This window comes from Oncorhynchus mykiss, chromosome 1, assembly GCF_013265735.2.
Source record: "Oncorhynchus mykiss isolate Arlee chromosome 1, USDA_OmykA_1.1, whole genome shotgun sequence".
In the NCBI taxonomy this organism is placed as follows: domain Eukaryota; kingdom Metazoa; phylum Chordata; class Actinopteri; order Salmoniformes; family Salmonidae; genus Oncorhynchus; species Oncorhynchus mykiss.
In genome coordinates, this window is record NC_048565.1 from 83,640,483 (window position 1) to 83,661,359 (window position 20,877).

At 42.5% G+C, this 20,877-nt stretch overlaps 1 protein-coding gene across 2 annotated transcripts in view; it reads left to right on the forward strand.

Moving 5' to 3' along the window:
* LOC110530763 (E3 ubiquitin-protein ligase MARCHF8) overlaps positions 1–20,877 on the forward strand; it is a 156,555-nt gene that overhangs the window by 129,366 nt on the left and 6,312 nt on the right. Inside the window, exons 5-7 of one of the 2 annotated variants that reach the window (XM_036987107.1) lie at positions 7,583–7,763; positions 11,867–12,002; positions 12,795–12,809. In XM_036987107.1, coding sequence (XP_036843002.1) covers positions 7,583–7,763; positions 11,867–12,002; positions 12,795–12,809 — 332 coding nt within the window. The remainder of the gene's footprint in view (positions 1–7,582; positions 7,764–11,866; positions 12,003–12,794; positions 12,810–20,877) is intronic. The other variant, XM_036987108.1, reaches the window with a different exon arrangement.

The following is a 20,877-nucleotide window of genomic DNA, read 5'->3' on the forward strand; positions in this document are numbered from 1 at the left end:
CAGTCCCCATAAGGTGTTTTTTAATCTGTTTTTTAAATCTAATTTTACTGCTTGTGTCAGTTACTTGATGTGGAATAGATTTCCATGTAGTCATGGCTCTATGTAGTACTGTGTGCCTCCCATTGTCTGTTCTGGACTTGGAGACTGTGAAGAGACCTCTTGTGGCATGTCTTGTGGGATATGCATGGGTGTCCGAGCTGTGGGCCAGTAGTTTAGACAGACAGCTCGGTGCATTCAACATGTCAATACCACTCATAAATAAAAGTAGTGATGAAGTCAATCTCTCCTCCACTTTCAGCCAGGAAAGATTGACATGCATGTTATTAATATTAGCTCTCCAAGAGCCAGCCGTGCTGCCCTGTTCTGAGCCAATTGCAATTTTCCTGTCCTTTTTTGTGGCACTTGACCACACGACTGAACAGTAGTCAAGGTACGACAAAACTAGGACCTGTAGGACCTGCCCTGGGGACAGATACAACAAATGTCACTGCAAAATAAAACAATTCTGCAAACACCTCCAAATACATTTGATCAAGTTCACTATTGCGACAGTATTTCCTTTAGATACTGTCTTGTCCTAATTCCAATACTTCCAAATTATACAGATATTGTAATGCTCGTTCATGACAAGTCTGAATTAAAACAGGAAGGACCTGCCGCTTTATTATAGACAGACTTCTCCCCATCTTAGCTACAACTGCATCAATATGTTTTGACCATGACAGTTTACAATCTAGTGTTTCTCCAAGCAGTTCAGTTCTCAACTTGCTCAATTTCCACATTATTTATTACAAGATTTAGTTGTTTAGGGTTTAGTGAGTGTTTTTCCAAATACAATGCTTTTAGTTTTATAAATATTTATTATAACTATATATTATATAACTATAATATTATAACTTATTCCTTGCCACCCACTCTGAAACTAACTGCAGCTTTTTGTTGAGGGTTGCAGTCATTTTAGTCGCTGTAGTAGCTGACGTGTATAGCGTTGAGTCATCTGCATACATAGAAACTCTGGCTTTACTCAAAGTCAGTGGCATGTCGTTAGTAAAAATTGGAAAAAGCAAGGGGCCTAAACAGCTACCCTGGGGATTTCCTGATTCTAACTGGATTATATTTGATAGGCTTCCATTAAAGAACACCTTCTGTGTTTCATTAGACAAGTAACTCTTTATCCACATTATAGCAGGGGGTATTAAGCCATAACACAGGTTTTTCCAGCAGCAGACTATGATCAATAATGTCAAAAGTTGCACTGAAGTCTAACAAGACAGCCCCCACAATCATTTTATCAATTTCTCTCAGCCAATCATCAGTAATTTGTGTAAGTGCTGTGCTTGTTGAGTGTCCTTCCATATAAGCATGCTGAAATTCTGTTGTCGATTTGTTTACTGTAAAATAGCATTGTATATGGTCAAACACATTTTTTTCTAGAAGTTTACTAAGGGTTGGTGACAGGCTGATTGGTCAGATATTTGAACCAGTAAAGGGGGCTTTACTATTCTTGGGTAGTGGCACACACTCTCTAGTAGGCTTAAATTAAAGATGCGGCAAATAGGAGTGGCAATATCGTCAGCTATTATCCTTAGTAATTTTCCATCTAGATTTTCAGACCCTGGTGGCTTGTCATTGTTGATAGACAACAATATTTTTTTTCACCTCTTCCACACTGACTTTCTGGATTTCAAAAGTACAATTCTTGTCTTTCATAATTTGGTCGAATATACTTGGATGTGTAGTGTCTGCGTTTGTTGCTGGCATGTCATCCCTAAGTTTGCTTATCTTGCCAATGAAAAAGTCATTAAAGTAGTTTGCAATATCAGTGGGCTTTGTGATGATTCAATGAATGAAGGAGCCGAGTTAGCTTTTTTCCCCAAAATGTCATTTGAGGTGCCCCAAAGCTTTTTACTATATTTATTTATATAATTTATCTTTGTTTCGTAGTGTAGTTTCTTTTAATTTAGTTTGGTCACATGATTTCTTAATTTGCAGTGCGTTTGCCAGTCAGCCAGACTTAATTGCCATACCTTTTTCCTCTTCCATCCCAACCATACAATTTTTCAATCCCTCATCAATCCAAGGGGATTTAACAGTTTTTACAGTCATTTTATTAATGAGTGCGTGCTCAGTAGTAACTGGAATAAGTAGTTTCATAAATGCATCAAGTGCAGCATCTGGTTGCTCCTCATTACACACCACAGACCAGCAAATTTTCTTTACATCATCAACATATGAATCACCACAAAACTTCTTGTATGACCTCTTACACACTATATTAGGCCCAGCCTTTGGTTTTCCTAGATATGGCTGTTATATTATGCCTTGCCACCCACTCTGTTCATTCTGCTCCACTCTGTCCTGGCTGCTAGCCTAATGCAACAGTCTTTCTGACACATTATTGGAGTGACTCTCCCCGGTTCGGCTTGAATCTGAACAAGAGGCAATGATTAGAAATCGAGCCAGCGCAAATGTGTTACCAATGGAAAGGAGATGTTATAGATCAATGCTGACTTGTACGGACGTACCACTCAGAGCAGAGAAAACTGAGAAGGTTTTTCCATTGAAACAATGGTATTATATTATTAAACACAGTGTAGAGGAGAACGTTATTCAACTGCTTATTGGATGTTGACTGTGTGATCAGGGTGTATGAGGGAGGAACAGAGGAGGAACAGAGGAGAGCTTTAGATGTGACTGTCATCAGGGGCCTCATTTATGAAAGTTGTGTTCTAAAACATGCATATGCTACATTTTTCACGCAATAGTTGGCTTTTATAAAAACTTAATTTGACATGTGAATGTGCTTATCCTCCCGTAAACGATCATGCGGTCAAATAGTTTCTAATGGTTGAAGTCTTGCATTGCAAGAAGGTAATAGTAGACTAGTAGTAGACTCCTAATATTCAATTGAACAACCTCTATTCATCAGGGCATGGACTCTGCAAGGTGTTGAAAGGGTTCCAAAGGGATGTTGGCCCATGTTGACTCCAATGCTTCCCACAGCTGTGTCAAGTTGGCTGGCCGTTCTTGATACAAACAGGAAACTGTTGAGTGAAAAAAATAGGGGCGTTTCAGTTCTTGACACAAACCGTTGTGCCTGGCACCTATTACCATACCCTGTTCAAAGGCACTTATTTTGTCTTGCCCATTCACCATCTGAACGGCACACATACACAATCCATGTCTCAATTGTCTGAAGGCTTAAAATTTTATCTTTAACCTGTCTCCTCCCCTTCATCTACACTGATTTGAGGTGGATTTAACAAGTGACTTCAATCATAGTTTTCACCTGGATTCACCTGGTCAGTCTGTCATGGAAAGAGCAGGTGTTCTTAATAACCATTGCAGAATAAATTCTTCACCTTTTCTGGCCATGATTATTTAATATTCCCAAAGTAGCCATACAACAAATGACCATCCTCATCGGACTGGTCCACAACAATTTGCAAAAACAATAGACTGTTAGAAAGGGTCACCCGCTGGGCACAGACATCAATTTAACGTCCATTCCACGTTAGTTCAATATCATTTCATTGAAATGATCTGAAAGCATAGTTGATTCAACCAGTGTGTGCCCTGGGGACAGATACAACAAATGTCACTGCAAAATAAAACAATTCTGCAAACACCTCCAAATACATTTGATCAAGTTCACTATTGCGACAGTATTTCCAAATTATACAGATATTATAATGCTCGTTCATGACAAGTCTGAATTAAAACAGGAAACTTGTATGTTTGGCGGGCGCCAAGTTTAAAGACAGATAGATGATGAAATATTCATACAGAGAGCGAGAGAGGGATTAGGAAAAATCATTCTGTTTACATCATGTTTCCCACTGGCATTTGAATGCGTTTCATGTTGAGATGCTCTGCTAGTGTCCATGGCACTTACCATCTCACTATCTCTGCTCAAGAAGGTGTGTTCTGGCTGACAAAGCTAGGCAAATTGAATCCCTGTTTCTATCATATTCCCAGCCAGCAGTGTATCACATGCTAGTCTATTTACCTCAATTTTGTCCCCACTCAACAGTCTGGTAAAACATCATCTCACACACTATCTGAATACTATTCTAAATGTCTCATGCTTTATGACTACTGTTATGGAGTCAGACTGGTATGGTACATGTTTCTCAGTGATTTGCAGGGCCGCAAACAAACACCACACACACTCTCCCTCCACGCCTCTCTCCTCTTCTCCTCCCCAGCCATAATCACTAAGAACTACCTCCTCTCTCTCCCTCCATCCCACTCTCCTCTTCTCCTCCCCAGCCATAACCACTAAGAACTATCTCCTCTCTCTCCCTCCACGCCTCTCTCCTCTTCTCCTCCCCAGCCATAACCACTAAGAACTACCTCCTCTCTCTCCCTCCACGCCTCTCTCCTCTTCTCCTCCCCAGCCATAACCACTAAGAACTACCTCCTCTCTCTCCCTCCATGCCTCTCTCCTCTTCTCCTCCCCAGCCATAACCGCTAAGAACTACCTCCTCTCTCTCCCTCCATCCCAATCTCTCCTCTTCTCCTCCCCAGCCATAACCACTAAGAACTACCTCCTCTCTCTCACTCCCTCCATCCCAATCTCTCCTCTTCTCCTCCCTAGCCATAATCACTAAGAACTACCTTCCCTCTCTCCCTCATCCCAATCTCTCCTCTTCTCCTCCCTAGCCATAATCACTAAGAACTACCTTCCCTCTCTCCCTCCAACCCACTCTCTCCTCTTCTCCTCCCCAGCCATAACCAATAGAACTACCTCCTATCTATCCTTCCTCCATCCCTCCACGCCTATCTCCTCCTTAGTCTGTTTTTGAGGAAGTCATAATGCTGTTCTGTTTTCCCTCCTCCTTTCTTTATGTTGTCATTTAATCACACCTACCTCCCCGACTCAACCTAGATGTGTGTGTGTGTGTGTGTGTGTGTGTGTGTGTGTGTGTGTGTGTGTGTGTGTGTGTGTGTGTGTGTGTGTGTGTGTGTGTGTGTGTGTGTGTGTGTGTGTGTGTGTGTGTGTGTGTGTGTATAGGGAGAGGGTGTGTGTGTATAGGTAGAGGGGGTGTGTGTGTATAGGGAGAGGGTGTGTGTATAGGGAGAGGGTGTGTGTATAGGTAGAGGGGGTGTGTGTGTATAGGGAGAGGGTGTGTGTATAGGGAGAGGGTGTGTGTGTATAGGGAGAGGGTGTGTGTGTGTATAGGGAGAGGGTGTGTGTGTATAGGGAGAGGGTGTGTGTGTGTATAGGGAGAGGGTGTGTGTGTGTATAGGGAGAGGGTGTGTGTGTGTATAGGCAGAGGATGTGTGTGTGTGTATAGGGAGAGGGTGTGTGTGTGTATAGGGAGAGGGTGTGTGTGTGTATAGGGAGAGGGTGTGTGTGTGTATAGGGAGAGGGTGTGTGTATAGGGAGAGGGTGTGTGTGTATAGGGAGAGGGTGTGTGTGTATAGGGAGAGGGTGTGTGTGTATAGGGAGAGGAGGTGTGCGTGTATAGGGAGAGGGTGTGTGTCTGGAGGTAATAACACTGTATCAGTAACTGACTGGAGGTAATAACTCTGTATCAGTAACTGCCTGGAGGTAATAACTGTATCAGTAACTGCCTGGAGGTAATAACTCTGTATCAGTAATTGTCTGGAGTGCAGAAATTACTGAAGCTGGAGACTCATGTCTCCCTCACTAGCTTTAAGCACCAGCTGTCAGAGCAGCTTACAGATTACTGCACCTGTACATAGCCCATCTGTAAATAGCCCATCCAACTACCTCGTCCCCATATTGATTTCGTTTTTTTTGCTCCTTTGCACCCCAGTATCTCTACTTGCACATTCATCTTCTGCACATCTATCACTCCAGTGTTTAATTGCTATATTGTAATTATTTTGCCACTATGGCCTATTTGCACACACATGCATATAGCCTTTTTCTATTGTATTATTGTCTGGAAGTAATAACTGTCTGGAGGTAATAACTCTGTATTATGTACTGTCTGGAGGTAATAACTATGTATCAGTAACTGTCTGGAAGTAATAACTTTATCATTAACTGTCTGTAAGTAATAACTGTCTGGGGGTAATAACTCTATCAGTAACTGTCTGGAAGTAATAACTTTATCATTAACTGTCTGGAAGTAATAACTGTCTGGGGGTAATAACTCTATCAGTAACTGTCTGGAAGTAATAACTTTATCATTAACTGTCTGTAAGTAGTAACTGTCTGGGGGTAATAACTCTATCATTAACTGTCTGTAAGTAATAACTGTCTGGGGGTAATAACTCTATCAGTAACTGTCTGGAAGTAATAACTTTATCATTAACTGTCTGTAAGTAATAACTGTCTGGGGGTAATAACTCTATCATTAACTGTCTGGAAGTAATAACTGTCTGGGGGTAATAACTGTCTGGGGGTAATAACTCTATCAGTAACTGTCTGGAAGTAATAACTGTCTAGGGGTAATAACTGTCTGGGGGTAATAACTCTATCAGTAACTGTCTGGAAGTAATAACTGTCTGGGGGTAATAACTCTATCATTAACTGTCTGTAAGTAATAACTTTATCATTAACTGTCTGTAAGTAATAACTGTCTGGGGGTAATAACTCTATCAGTAACTGTCTGTAAGTAATAACTTTATCATTAACTGTCTGGGGGTAATAACTCTATCATTAACTGTCTGGAAGTAATAACTGTCTGGGGTTAATAACTCTATCAGTAACTGTCTGGGGTTAATAACTCTATCAGTAACTGTCTGGGGGTAATAACTCTATCAGTAACTGTCTGGGGGTAATAACTCTATCAGTAACTGTCTGGGGGTAATAACTCTATCAGTAACTGTCTGGGGGTAATAACTCTATCAGTAACTGTCTGGGGGTAATAACTCTATCAGTAACTGTCTGGGGTAATAACTCTATCAGTAACTGTCTGGGGGTAATAACTCTATCAGTAACTGTCTGGGGGTAATAACTCTATCAGTAACTGTCTGGGGGTAATAACTCTATCAGTAACTGTCTGGGGGTAATAACTCTATCAGTAACTGTCTGGGGGTAATAACTCTATCAGTAACTGTCTGGGGGTAATAACTCTATCAGTAACTGTCTGGGGGTAATAACTCTATCAGTAACTGTCTGGAAGTAATAACTTTATCAGTAACTGTCTGGAAGTAATAACTTTATCATTAACTGTCTGGGGGTAATAACTCTATCAGTAACTGTCTGTAAGTAATAACTTTATCAGTAACTGTCTGGAAGTAATAACTCTATCAGTAACTTTCTATAGGCTGTAACAACAAACTGTGGAGTAAGTCAAGGGGTGTGTATGGATACTTTCTGAAGGCACTGTATATATCTTTTTTATTTAAGCTTTATTTAAGTCATGTAAGAACAAGTTCTTATTTATAATGATGACCTACCAGGGAACAGTGGGTGCCTTGTTCAGGGGCAGAATGACAGATTTTTACATTGTCAGCTCGGGGATTCGATCCAGCAACCTTTCGGTTACTGGCCCAACGTTCTAACCACTAGGCTAGCTGCCGTCCCAATAGCTGTGTATCTGCCATGGTGTACTTATCTGTGTCTGTAACTGACCCTGTGTGTCTGTGTCTCTCTCTGTAGGATCTGTCACTGTGAAGGAGATGATGAGAGCCCGTTGATAACACCGTGCCACTGTACGGGCAGCCTGCGTTTCGTCCACCAGGCGTGCCTGCAGCAGTGGATCAAGTCCTCAGACACACGCTGCTGTGAACTTTGCAAGTACCAGTTCATCATGCAGACCAAGCTGAAACCCCTGCGCAAGGTGAGACAGAAGGACTGTGTGTGTGTGTATGTATGTGTGTGTGTGTGTGTGTGTGTGTGTGTGTGTGTGTGTGTGTGTGTGTGCGGGTGTGCGCAGTGTTTTTGTCTAGCATCGGCTGTTGGCTACAGCATATAGCCGGTTGCACACTCATTTTCAGCTGGATACTTTCTTCACTTAAATTATCTAAGCAAGTTTTTACCATTCGCAAGTCAGAAACAACGTTAGCCAAGCCCTCTCCCACTAGAATGAATGAAATGCATCTTCTAGCGATCTATTCATTGGACAGGAGCCTGTCAGGGAAACACAGTGATGACAGGGAAACACTGCTGGTTTGACAGTCTGCTGTCTGTCCCGCCTCCTGGTACCTGTGTGTCTGTGTTGTGTACGCAGTGGTTACATGTCTTTACATGGAGGAGAAAGCATGCTGCTTCTTACCACAATGTGGTAACGATGAGTTGAAATCCACTCAGCCTATTGTTTTCTGGAAAAGTGATTTATTTTCTTTTGCGTGTTTGGTATGCAGCCACGAAGTGCTGGCACCTAGGCTTACTGTGGTTTGATTGACGAACAGCAAGCTTGACTAGTTTATACATGGTGTCAAACTGACAGAATGAAGTCCATCTCATGTATCCTTGCCATTCATAAATCACATAACGTAGTTATACTGTATTGCATCAGGACTTGCCAGTCCATCAGGACTTGCCAGACAGTGATGTTAAAGTTATCGACTGGTCAGTAGCCTACCCAATCGCATCGGTAAGAGAGACATACATTTGCATACTGGTAGGCTTTTTGGCGATTATCTTCAGATAAATAATGAAAACATTCGATGAAGACGGTGAATCCTCCTCACTGCAGAAACAATAGGTAGGCTAGTGGAGATAGAGCCTCACTCTGGTCCAAAACATGATCAAAGAATATGGATTGAATTGTTTTAAATGCTGATGATACTTACATGGTATTTTCAAAGATATTGATCCATGTCTACTGATTTAGTCAAAGTGTTGACAATGGACTAGTTGACTGTTCTGTGTAGCAAAGCCCGTATTTAACACCTGTTTCATTCCTCAGTCATACCTGTATTGCAGATAGCTGAGAACATTTCTCTTAAAAGGAAGATTGAAGCCTGTGCAAGTCAGCAGACTCTTACAAGATTCTTTAAGAAGAAATATGTGGGTCAGTTGTCAAACAAGTGTTTTTTTTTAGAATAAACAACATACTGCAATTCACAAACAGAGTTGCAAACACTTATTGAAATTCTTTCACTAGTTGACCGGTTCTATCTCGTCTCTTAACACGTATAGACCCCGAACTTCAGTCAGACTGTCACGTTCTCACCTTACTTCCTTTGTTATGTCTTTGTGTTAGGTTGGTCAGGGCGTGAGTTGGGTGGGTTGTCTATGTTCTTTTTTCTATGTTATATTTTCTACGTGTTTGGCCTAGTATGGTTCTCAATCAGAGGCAGGTGTCGTTCGTTGTCTCTGATTGAGAATCATACTTAGGTAGCCTTTTCCCACCTGTGTTTTGTGGGTGATTATTTTCTGTTTAGTGTTTTTCGTCACCTTACAAGACTGTTCGTTTGTCGTTTTGTTGTTTTTGTTCAGTGTTCAGTTGTTTTATAAAAAAGATGAACACTTACCACGCTGCGCTTTGGTCCTCCTCTCCTTCCACTGAAGACAACCGTTACACAGACCCAGACCCAGAACTTCATTCAGACCCAGAACTTCATTCAGACCCAGACCCAGAACTTCATTCAGACCCAGAACTTCATTCAGACCCAGAACTTCATTCAGACCCATACCCAGTACTTCATTCATACCCAGAACTTCATTCAGACCCAGAACTTCATTCAGACCCAGAACTTCATTCAGACCCAGACCCAGAACTTCATTCAGACCCAGAACTTCATTCAGACCCAGAACTTCATTCAGACCCAGACCCAGTACTTCATTCAGACCCAGAACTTCATTCAGACCCAGAACTTCATTCAGACCCAGACCCAGAACTTCATTCAGACCCAGAACTTCATTCAGACCCAGACCCAGAACTTCATTCAGACCCAGAACTTCATTCAGACCCAGAACTTCATTCAGACCCAGACCCAGTACTTCATTCAGACCCAGAACTTCATTCAGACCCAGACCCAGAACTTAATTCAGACCCAGAACTTAATTCAGTTTTTTCTGTTTTAATAAAATACATAATTTGAAGAACAAACATAATTGTGGCAACTCATATCTTGCAGTATAATAGTTTAATCTCAAGAGAAGACAGGTTAAATGTCCTGATCATATGACTAGACAGTACTGGATCTCAAAAAACAAACAATACACTGAATTCATACGTTTTCAGTCATTTAAAATGTAAACACAATACCACAACAAATTGTTCCAATCTGGGCGGGAAACTCAATAAAGTATTGAGTCATTTCACTGTGTATTTCAGATGGAATCAAGGCATTAGAATGTTCCAGAGGCCACCAAAATGGAGCTTGTTCAGCCCGGGGGATCCTGGCTTATTTGGCTGGCTACTCTGTGTGTGTGTGTGTGTGTGTGTGTGTGTGTGTGTTTGCGTGTGTGTGTGTGTGTGTGTGTGTGTTTGCGTGTGTGCGTGTGTGTGTGTGCATGCGCTTGCAATACACTCATTCTATTCTAGTTCTTCACTCCCAGAGATGGCTGTGACCTGAAAATTCAGATGTGACCCCCACTTGAAGACACTGCCATGACAGGAAGCTGTTTTAATGATCTAATACTGATAAGAGTAGCATGACATGGGGTTTAAGGCTTTGAAGAAGATTTCAGTGGAGAATTTGGAGTGGTTTTGACATGATACACTCTTGTTTCAGGCATGCTTCCAGATTCAACATTTTAATACAAATGATTTCACTGTCGATTAATTGAACAAAAGCACTTAAATATAGGCCATTCTGTTAATAGTCCTGAGTCCCCGTTGAGAGACACACACACACACACAGTCTTGTACAGCTGACCTTGTGGGGACACACCAATTCAGTCTCATTCAAAATCCTATTTTCCCTAACCCCTAACCCTAACCCGTACTCTTACCCTAACCTTAATGCCTTTCATGTTCTCCCGCCCTCTCCAGACCAGTCTGATGTACAATATAGAAACCGGGCAGAAAGTTGCAATAGGCCTGTGCAACCTAAGGTTTAATACCAGCATAAACCGAAACCCTCTTAAACCTAACCTTAACCCTAAACTTAATCCAAAAACCTAACCCTAAACTTAACTTTAGCTCCTAAACCTAACCCTAAAACTAACCCTAAACCTAACCCTAGCTCCTAAACCTAACCCTAAAACTAACCCTAGCTCCTAGCCCTTAATGTAATTCTAACCCTAACACTACTTCTAACCTTAACCCTAAACCCCCTAGAGATCATGGGGACCAACAACAACAACAACATGTCCCCAGTTGGTCAAATGACTTCGACCCCACAAGAATAGTTAAACACACACACACACACATCTTATACCCCCTTTCTGACAAAGAAGAGTGGATGGGCAGAATGCTCCTCTCCCTGTTCCCCATTCAGTCATCCCTCTCAGGGCTCCCTTTCCTTCTTTTCATCAAATCAATATCAGAAAGCTGAAAAATACATTGTGGCCATTGGCCTTTCATGCTTGTTCTAAAGAATTTCAAAGCATGTCGACATCTATGAAGGTTATTGAGAGATTGCATCAGATATTCAGATGTGTAATGTACCAATATGTATTTGAATTTGACCATTGGTTTCATGGATCAATAAAGAAACCCTCCTGGGTGTTGGATCTATGAGAGGTCTAACGATGTGGTTGAGTGGTACTGGACAGCTGATAAATTGTTAACCAGAATCAGTGTGTAACTGAATGATCCACATTACACTGACTGAATGATGGCCATCAAATATTTAGCACTCAGTTTAAGCAGCTTCTGAAGAGGGAATTTTTTGCCAGACTGCAAAAGTCCATTGATAGTCAATCGCCCAAACCCTGTCCAAAAGAACACAATGGAGTCTTTGAGTGTGTGTGCATGTGTGGGTCTGACTTGACCTCTTTTGTTTTTCTCTCTCTCTCTCTCTCTCTCTCTCTCTCTCCCTCTCTCAGTGGGAGAAGCTCCAGATGACGTCTAGTGAGAGGAGGAAGATCATTTGTTCTGTGACGTTCCATGTCATCGCCATCACCTGCGTGGTGTGGTCCCTCTACGTGCTCATCGACCGCACTGCAGACGAGATCAGAGCAGGTTAGCACAAAACCACCATAACACCCTTCAGCATGGACACTGCACACCACATACTCTTCAATTCTTTCACTGCATGCTAAAAACACCACTACACACCTTAGAACAGCCACACACCCCTCAGCATGGACAGTGCACGCCAAAAGCACCACAACACCCTTCACTTAATACAGTGACGGCAAAAACACAATACACAATTCTAGTACCGTACAAAATGACACATATACACACACTCTCTCGGGTCATGCCCGTTCACACAGATTGACATGTTGTGTTTCTGCTCTGATCGTTATAATAGTTAGTACCCATCCGTAATAACAGGCCAGTGTATCTCTTTCACTGTCTTCTTACATCAAGTCATATGGCAGCTAGTACTCTCAGCATGGCGCAAGACAATTAGGACGTTTTTTCTGGGTCTGTTAAGATGTTATTGTACTGGTAAGGAGCGGCAGGTAGCCTAGTGGTTAGAGTGTTGGGCCAGTAAGCGAAAGGTTGCTAGATCAAATCCCCAAGCTGACAAGGTAAAAAAGGCAGTTAACCCACTGTTCCTAGGCCATCATTGTAAATAAGAATTTGTTCTTAACTGACTTGCCTAGTTAAATAAAGGTTCAATTTAAAAAAGGAGAAAGGATGGGAGAGAGAGAACCACCATCTGTTTTCACGAGTTTGACTAGGGAGTATACTGGCATGTTATACTGTATAGTGTACATTCAATCATCTGTTCTCTCTCTCTCTCTCTCTCTCTCTCTCTGTCACTGGTAATACTTTGTAATGACAACCTCTTCACCCATGCAGCCGGAAGAATCCCAGGTAAATTTTTCACCTTTGACCTTTAACCCTGTTTTATGTCATTTCCTGTGAGACTGGGCTCTGGTGTGTAGGTCTTTCTCTCATTTCAAATCACATTTTATTTGTCACATGCTTCGTAAACAACATGTGAACTAACAGTGGAATGCTTCCTCACGAGCCTTTCCCAACAATACAGAGAAAGAGAAAATAGAGAAATAATAGAAAAGTAAATCAAGTAATAATAGATACACAATGAGTACCGATAACATGGCTATATGCCAGGGGTACCAGTACTGAGTCGATGTGAAGGGGTACGAGGTAATAACTTGGCTATATGCCAGGGGTACCAGTACTGAGTCGATGTGAAGGGGTACGAGGTAATAACTTGGCTATATGCCAGGGGTACCAGTACTGAGTCGATGTGAAGGGGTACGAGGTAATAACTTGGCTATATGCCAGGGGTACCAGTACTGAGTCGATGTGAAGGGGTACGAGGTAATAACTTGGCTATATGCCAGGGGTACCAGTACTGAGTCGATGTGAAGGGGTACGAGGTAATAACTTGGCTATATGCCAGGGGTACCAGTACTGAGTCGATGTGAAGGGGTACGAGGTAATAACTTGGCTATATGCCAGGGGTACCAGTACTGAGTCGATGTGAAGGGGTACGAGGTAATAACTTGGCTATATGCCAGGGGCACCAGTACTGAGTCGATGTGAAGGGGTACGAGGTAATAACTTGGCTATATGCCAGGGGTACCAGTACTGAGTCGATGTGAAGGGGTACGAGGTAATAACTTGGCTATATGCCAGGGGTATCAGTACTGAGTCGATGTGAAGGGGTACGAGGTAATAACTTGGCTATATGCCAGGGGTACCAGTACTGAGTCGATGTGAAGGGGTACGAGGTAATAACTTGGATATATTCCAGGGGTACCAGTACTGAGTCGATGTGAAGGGGTACGAGGTAATAACTTGGCTATATGCCAGGGGTACCAGTACTGAGTCTATGTGAAGGGGTACGAGGTAATAACTTGGCTATATGCCAGGGGTACCGGTACTGAGTCGATGTGAAGGGGTACGAGGTAATAACTTGGATATATTCCAGGGGTACCAGTACTGAGTCGATGTGAAGGCATACGAGGTAATAACTTGGCTATATGCCAGGGGTACCAGTACTGAGTCGATGTGAAGGGGTACGAGGTAATAACTTGGCTATATGCCAGGGGTACCAGTACTGAGTTGATGTGAAGGAGTATGAGGTAATAACTTGGCTATTTATTTATTTTATTTATTTCACCGTTATTTAACCAGGTAGGCTAGTTGAGAACAAGTTCTCATTTGCAACTGCGACCTGGCCAAGATAAAGCGTAGCAACTCGACACATACAACAACACAGAGTTACACATGGAATAAACAAACATACAGTCAATAATACAATACAACAACACAGAGTTACACATGGAATAAACAAAACATACAGTCAATAATACAGTAGAACAAAATAAAATTCTGAATCTGCAGATAGCTAACCAAACAGGTTCAATGTTAGCTAGAGTGCAAATTATGTAAATTAAGGAAATAAATAGGCCATGGTGGCGAAGTAATTACAATATAGCAATTAAAAACTGGAATGGTAGATCGGCAGAAGATGAATGTGCAGGTAGAGAAACTGGGGTGCAAAGGAGCAAAATAAATAAATAAATACCAGTATGGGGATGAGGTAGGTAGATAGATGGGCTGTTTACAGATAGGCTAAGTACAGGTGCAGTGATCTGTAAAATGCTCTGACAGATTGTGCTTAAAGCTAGTGAGGGAGATGTGAGTCTCCAGCTTCAGAGATTTTTGCAATTCGTTTCAGTTATGGGCAGCAGAGAACTGGAAGGAAAGACGACCAAAGGAGGAATTGGCTTTGGGGGTGACCAGTGAGATATACCTGCTGGAGCGCATGCTACGAGTGGGTGCTGCTATGGTGACCAGTGAGCTGAGATAAGGTGGGGCTTTACCTAGCAGAGACTTGTTGATAACCTGTAGCCAGTGGGTTTGGCGACGAGGTCGCAATGGTGGGTAGTGTATGGGTCTTTGGTGACAAAACGGATGGCACTGTGATAGACTGCATCCAGTTTGTTGAGTAGAGTGTTGGAGGCTATTTTATAGATGACATCACCGAAGTCGAGGATCGGTAGGATGGTCAGTTTTACGAGGGTATGTTTGGCAGCATGAGTGAAGGATGCTTTGTTGCAATATAGGAAGCTGATTCTAGATTTAATTTTGGATTGGAGATGCTTAATGTGAGTCTGGAAGGAGAGTTTACAGTCTAACCAGACACCCAGGTATTTGTAGTTGTCCACATATTCTAAGTCAGAGCCGTCCAGAGTAGTGATGCTGGACGGGCGAGCAGGTGCGGGCAGCGATCGATTGAAAAGCATGCATTTAGTTTTACTTGCGTTTAAGAGCAGTTGGAGGCCACAGAAGGAGAGTTGTATGGCATTGAAGCTCGTCTGGAGGTTAGTTAACACAGTGTCCAAGGAGGGGCCAGAAGTATACAGAATGGTGTCGTCTGCGTGGAGGTGGATCAGAGAATCACCAGCAGCAAGAGCAACATCATTGATGTATACAGAAAAGAGAGTGGGCCCGAGAATTTAACCCTGTGGCACACCCATAGAGAATGTCAGAGGTCCAGACAACAGACCCTCCGATTTGACACACTGAACTCTATCAGAGAAGTAGTTGGTAAACCAGGCGAGGCAATCATTTGAGAAACCAAGGCTACCAATAAGAATGTTGTGATTGACAGAGTCGAAAGCCTTGGCCAGGTCAATGAATACGGCTGCACAGTAATGTCTCTTATCGATGGCGGTTATGATGTCGTTTAGAACCTTGAGCATGGCTGAGGTGCACCCATGACCAGCTCTGAAACCAGATTGTATGCGGAGAAGGTATGGTGGGATTCGAAATGGTCAGTAATCTGTTTGTTAACTTGGCTTTCGAAGACCTTAGAAAGACAGGGAAGGATAGATATAGGTCTGTAGCAGTTTGGGTCTAGAGTGTCACCCCCTTTGAAGAGGGGGATGACCGCGGCAGCTTTCCAATCTTTGGGAATCTCAGACGATACGAAATTGAGGTTGAACAGGCTAGTAATAGGGGTTGCAACAATTTTGGCAGATAATTTTAGAAAGAGAGGGTCCAGATTGTCTAGCCCGGCTGATTTATAGGGGTCCAGATTTTGCAGCTCTTTCAGAACATCGGCTATCTGGATTTGGGTAAAGGAGAAAGGGTGGGGGCTTTAGCGGGTTGCTGTGGAGGGTGCCGGGCAGTTGACCGGGGTAGGGGGAGCGATGTGGAAAGCATGGCCAGCCGTAGAGAAATGCTTATTGAAATTCTCAATTATAGAGGATTTATCGGTGGTGACAATGTTTCCTAGCCTCAGAGCAGTGGGCAGCTGGGAGGAGGTGCTCTTATTGTCCATGGACTTTACAGTGTCCCAGAACTTTTTTGAGTATATGCCAGGGGTACCAGTACTGAGTCGATGTGAAGGGGTACAAGGTAATTGAGGTAGATATGTACATATAACTAGGAATAAAGTGACAGATAGTAAACAGTAGCAGCAGCTATGTGATGCGTCAACAAAAGTTAGTGCAAAACGGGTCAATGCAGATTGTCCGGGAAGCTACAGTATTTGGTTAACTATTTAATAAATTATTTAGCAGTCTTATGGCTTGGGAATAGAAGCTGTTCAGGGTCCTGTTGGTTCCAGACTTGGTGCAGTCTATGGTGGCTGGAGTCTATTATTTTTAGGGCCTTTTTCTGGTATAGAGGTACTGGGTGGCAGTCCACACTACCCTCTGTAGCGCCTTGTGTCAGATGCCAAATTGTTACCATACCAAACGGTGATCTAGCCAGTCAAGACGCTCTCAATGGTGCAGCTGTATAACTTTTTGAGGATCTGAAGACCCATGCCAAATCTTTTCAGCCTCTTGAGGGGGAAGAGCTGTTGTCGTGCCCTCTTAATTACTGTGTTTGTGTGTTTGGACCATGATGGATCCTTAGTGATGTGGACACCGAGGAACTTGAAGCTCTCGACACGCTCCACTATATCCCTGTCAATGTGAATGGGGGCGTGCTCTACCTTTATTTCCTGTAGTCCATAAACAGCTCCTTTGTCTTGCTGATGTTGAGGGAGAGGTTGTTATCCTGACACAACACTGCCAGGTCTCTGACCTCCTTCATATTGTCTGTCTCATCGTTGTCGGTGATCAGGCTTACCACCGTCATGCCATCGGCAAACATCATGATGGTATTGGAGCCGTGTGTGGCCTGGTAATCCGTCTAGCGCTGCGGCCTTGTGAATGTTAACCTGTTTAGAGGTCTTACTCACATCAGCCGGAACAGCTGGTGCTCTCACGCATGGTTCAGTGTTGCTTGCCTTGAAACTAAGATAGATAGGCATTTAGCTAATCTGGTAGGCTTGTATCACTGGGCAGCTCATGGCTGGGTAGCCATTTGTAACGGACTATATTCAATGCCAGCAAAACTAACCTGTAGCTTAGCATCCGCTTCATCGGACCACTTCCGCATTGAGCGCGCCACTGGAACTTCCTGTTTGAGTTTTTGCTTGTAAACAGGAGGATAGAGTTATGGTCAGACTTGCCAATTGGAGGGCGAGGGAGAGATTTGTATGTGTCTCTGTGTGTGGAGTAAAGATGATCTAGAGTTTTTTTCACCTCTAGTTGCACAGTTGAGTGCGGTCTTAGAGTCAGCATCGGTTTGTGGTGGTAAATAGGCAGCTACAAAAAATATAGATAAAACTCTCTTGGTAAGTATACTGAACAAAAATATAAACCCAACATGCAACAATTTCAACAATTTTACCAAGTTACAGTTCATATAAGGAAATCAGTCAATTGAAATCAATTCATTAGGCCCTAATTTATGCATTTCACATGACTGGGAATACAGATATGCATCTGTTGGTCACAAATACCTTGTTTTTTTAAAGGTAGGGGCATGGATCAGAAATCCAGTCAGTGTCTGTTGTGACCACCATTTGCCTCATGCAGCGCGACACCTTCTTCGCATAGAGTGTCTGTTGATTGTGGCCTGTGGAATGATGTCCCACTCTTTTTTAATGGCTTGCAAAGTTGCTGGATTTTGGCGGGAACTGGAACACGCTGTCGTACACGTCGATCTAGAGCATCCCAAACAGGCTCAAGGGGTGACATCGGGCCATGCATTATCATACTGAAACATGAGGTGATGGTGGCAAATGAATGGCATGAAAATGTGCCTCAGGATCTCGTCACGATATCGCTGTGCATTCAAATTGCCATCAATAAAATGCAATTGTGTTCGTTGTCCATAGCTTATGCCTGGCCATACCATAACCCCAATGCCATCATGGGGCACTCTGTTCACAACGTTGACACAGCAAACCGCTCACCCACACAACGCCATACACGTGGTCTGTGGCTGTGAGGTCAGTTAGACGAACTGACACATTCTCTAAAACAACATTATGGTTGAGAAATTAATATTTAATTATCAGCATGCCAATTGCACGTTCCCTCAAAACTTGCGACATCTGTTGCATTGTGTTGTGTGACAAAACTGCGCATTTTAGAGTGGTCTTTTATTGTCTGCAGCACAAGGTGCTTGATATGCCACACCTGCCAGGTAAATGGATTATCTTGGCAAAGGAGAAATCCTCATTAACAGGGATGTAAACAAATTAGTGCACAAAATTTGAAAGAAATACGCTTTTTTGCGTGTAGAAAATTTCTGGGATGTTTTATTTCAGCTCATGAAACATGGACCTTACATGTTGCGTTTATATTTTTGTTCAGTGTAATTTCTCATCAACGGTTTACATTAGGTTTTCTAACTCAGGCAAGCAGAACCTTGTTCTGTCCGATGCATAGAAAAACCAGCTAGTCTATTATACGTCCTTGTTCTGCCAAGTTTCCGAAATACATTGGATATTCCAGTTCTTCGGGTCCTGTTGATAGGATATTCTCGAACGAAGCTCGTCCAGTTTGTTCTCCAGTGATTATACATTTGCTAATAAAACAGAGGGTAGAGGCGGATTATTTACTCGTTGCCATGGTTTCATCAGGGTACCTGCACGTCGGCCTCTATATGTGAACGACCTGCAGAAAATGTCCCTTCAATGTTTTGGTGCCTACTGGAGAGCTCTTCTTTGTCTACACCCATTAAGCATCGTTCACATCCTCTTAAGCTTTAGTGAGGTTATGTATTTAACAACCAAAGATTTCAAGACTTTATACAATGGTTTATACAATGGGTGTTTTTGTAAAATTTAGACTGGAATGCCAGAGTGTGCTCTGGGCATTTGGAAACTCAGAGCGTTGTCAGATTGTCCGTTCATAAATTCAGAGCATTTTGCTATCAGAGCATTCAGAGTGCACACTGGACACTCTGGCCGAGGAGTAAGGTTGATCCGAGCGTTCTGACTTAAAACTTCTTATGAGCAGGTTGATCCGAGCGTTCTGACTTAAAACTTCTTATGAGCAGGTGGGACGGTAGCGTCCCACCTGGCCAACATCCGGTGAAATCCACGAAAGTCAGAAATAGTGATATATAAAATGCCTTACTTTTGATGATCTTCTTCTGTTGGCACTCCAAAAGGTCCCAGTTACATAACAAATGGTCCTTTTGTTCGATAATGTCCTTCTTTATATCCATAAAAACTCAGTTTAACTGGCATGCTTCAGTCAATAATCCACCCAGTTTCCCTCCATTAAAATACATACAAAATTAATCCTAAACGTTACTAATAAACTTTTCCAAACAAGTCAAACAACGTTTTTTTTTGGGGGGGGGGGGGGGGGGGGGGGGGGTTGTTCTCGGGGTTTCGTCTGCCATATTAGTTTGTTATACTCACAGACATAATTTCAACAGTTTTAGAAACTTTAGAGTGTTTTCTGTCCAAATCGACCAATTATATGCATATCCTAGCTTCTGGGCCTGAGTAACAGGCAGTTTACTTTGTGCACGCTTTTCATCCAGACGTCAAAATACTGCAGTCAACACCCAAACCAACTGGCTAATGTTGGCTAGCTTGCTAGCTACTTCCACACAAATGAGAGAACAGCTCACTGACCATTTTACTCGCCCTAACAGAGCTGGTTAGGCTGTTTTTATGTTATACAGAGCGTCGGTGACTGTAACTGTGCGGCTGGCAACAATTGAATTAGTCTTTTTTGCCAACGTTTACTGACACCGGCCATATTCAACAGGTGTTGACTGTTCGTAACTTTGTCAGTTATTCTGCGCTCTGGTACACTCAGCAGGGATGCAAACTGCTGAGGGCCCAAAAAGGTGACACTGTTTTTTGTTGCACTGAAACATGCAAAAAAATCCATGCTAGGGGGAAATGCAGGTTAACTAATTAAACAACAAAGAATATGATCTACATGATCAGTCTCTGTGTGTAAAATAAAAAGTGGTTAATGTGAACCCAACTCACAGCTAAAAAATGTAAAGCAAGCAATCCAATGTTATTTGTTGTCTAGACTTTACTGCAAATGACACTCAAGTCTTGAGAAAAAAACAATACACTAATATTTCAGTTAGCCATGACAGCCATTATAATAGAACACTTGTGACCGCACACATAAATATTGCACTTGGGAAAAAAACATAAAGTAGAAATAGAACGAAACAAACAGGCATTCTATTTTGCTCTATTATAGTGGCCACTATAGACATCAATAGTGCACACATGGTGGCCATTATAGACACTATAGACATTGCCTGTGGACATCTGTTCTGCAATGTGCCAGCAAAAGTGAGAAAGCGGGAAAGTGTGTGGTGTTCCTTTCAGCTCTATAGTGGCACCAGCTTAAGCCAGGCCCAGCTCCAGCTACACTTGATCCCTGAATCCACTAGTTTAACAAGCAACGCCTCATTTCACCTAATTCTCTCAGTCTAAAAAATTAACCATATACTGTAGAGGGAAAACATTAGTTAACAGCTAGTTTGCCAGGGTCCGTAAGCAACTAATGCGTTATAACTTGAGTCGTTATACCAGTTAATACTATGGTGAATTGGTTAGGTTACTAATGTTAGC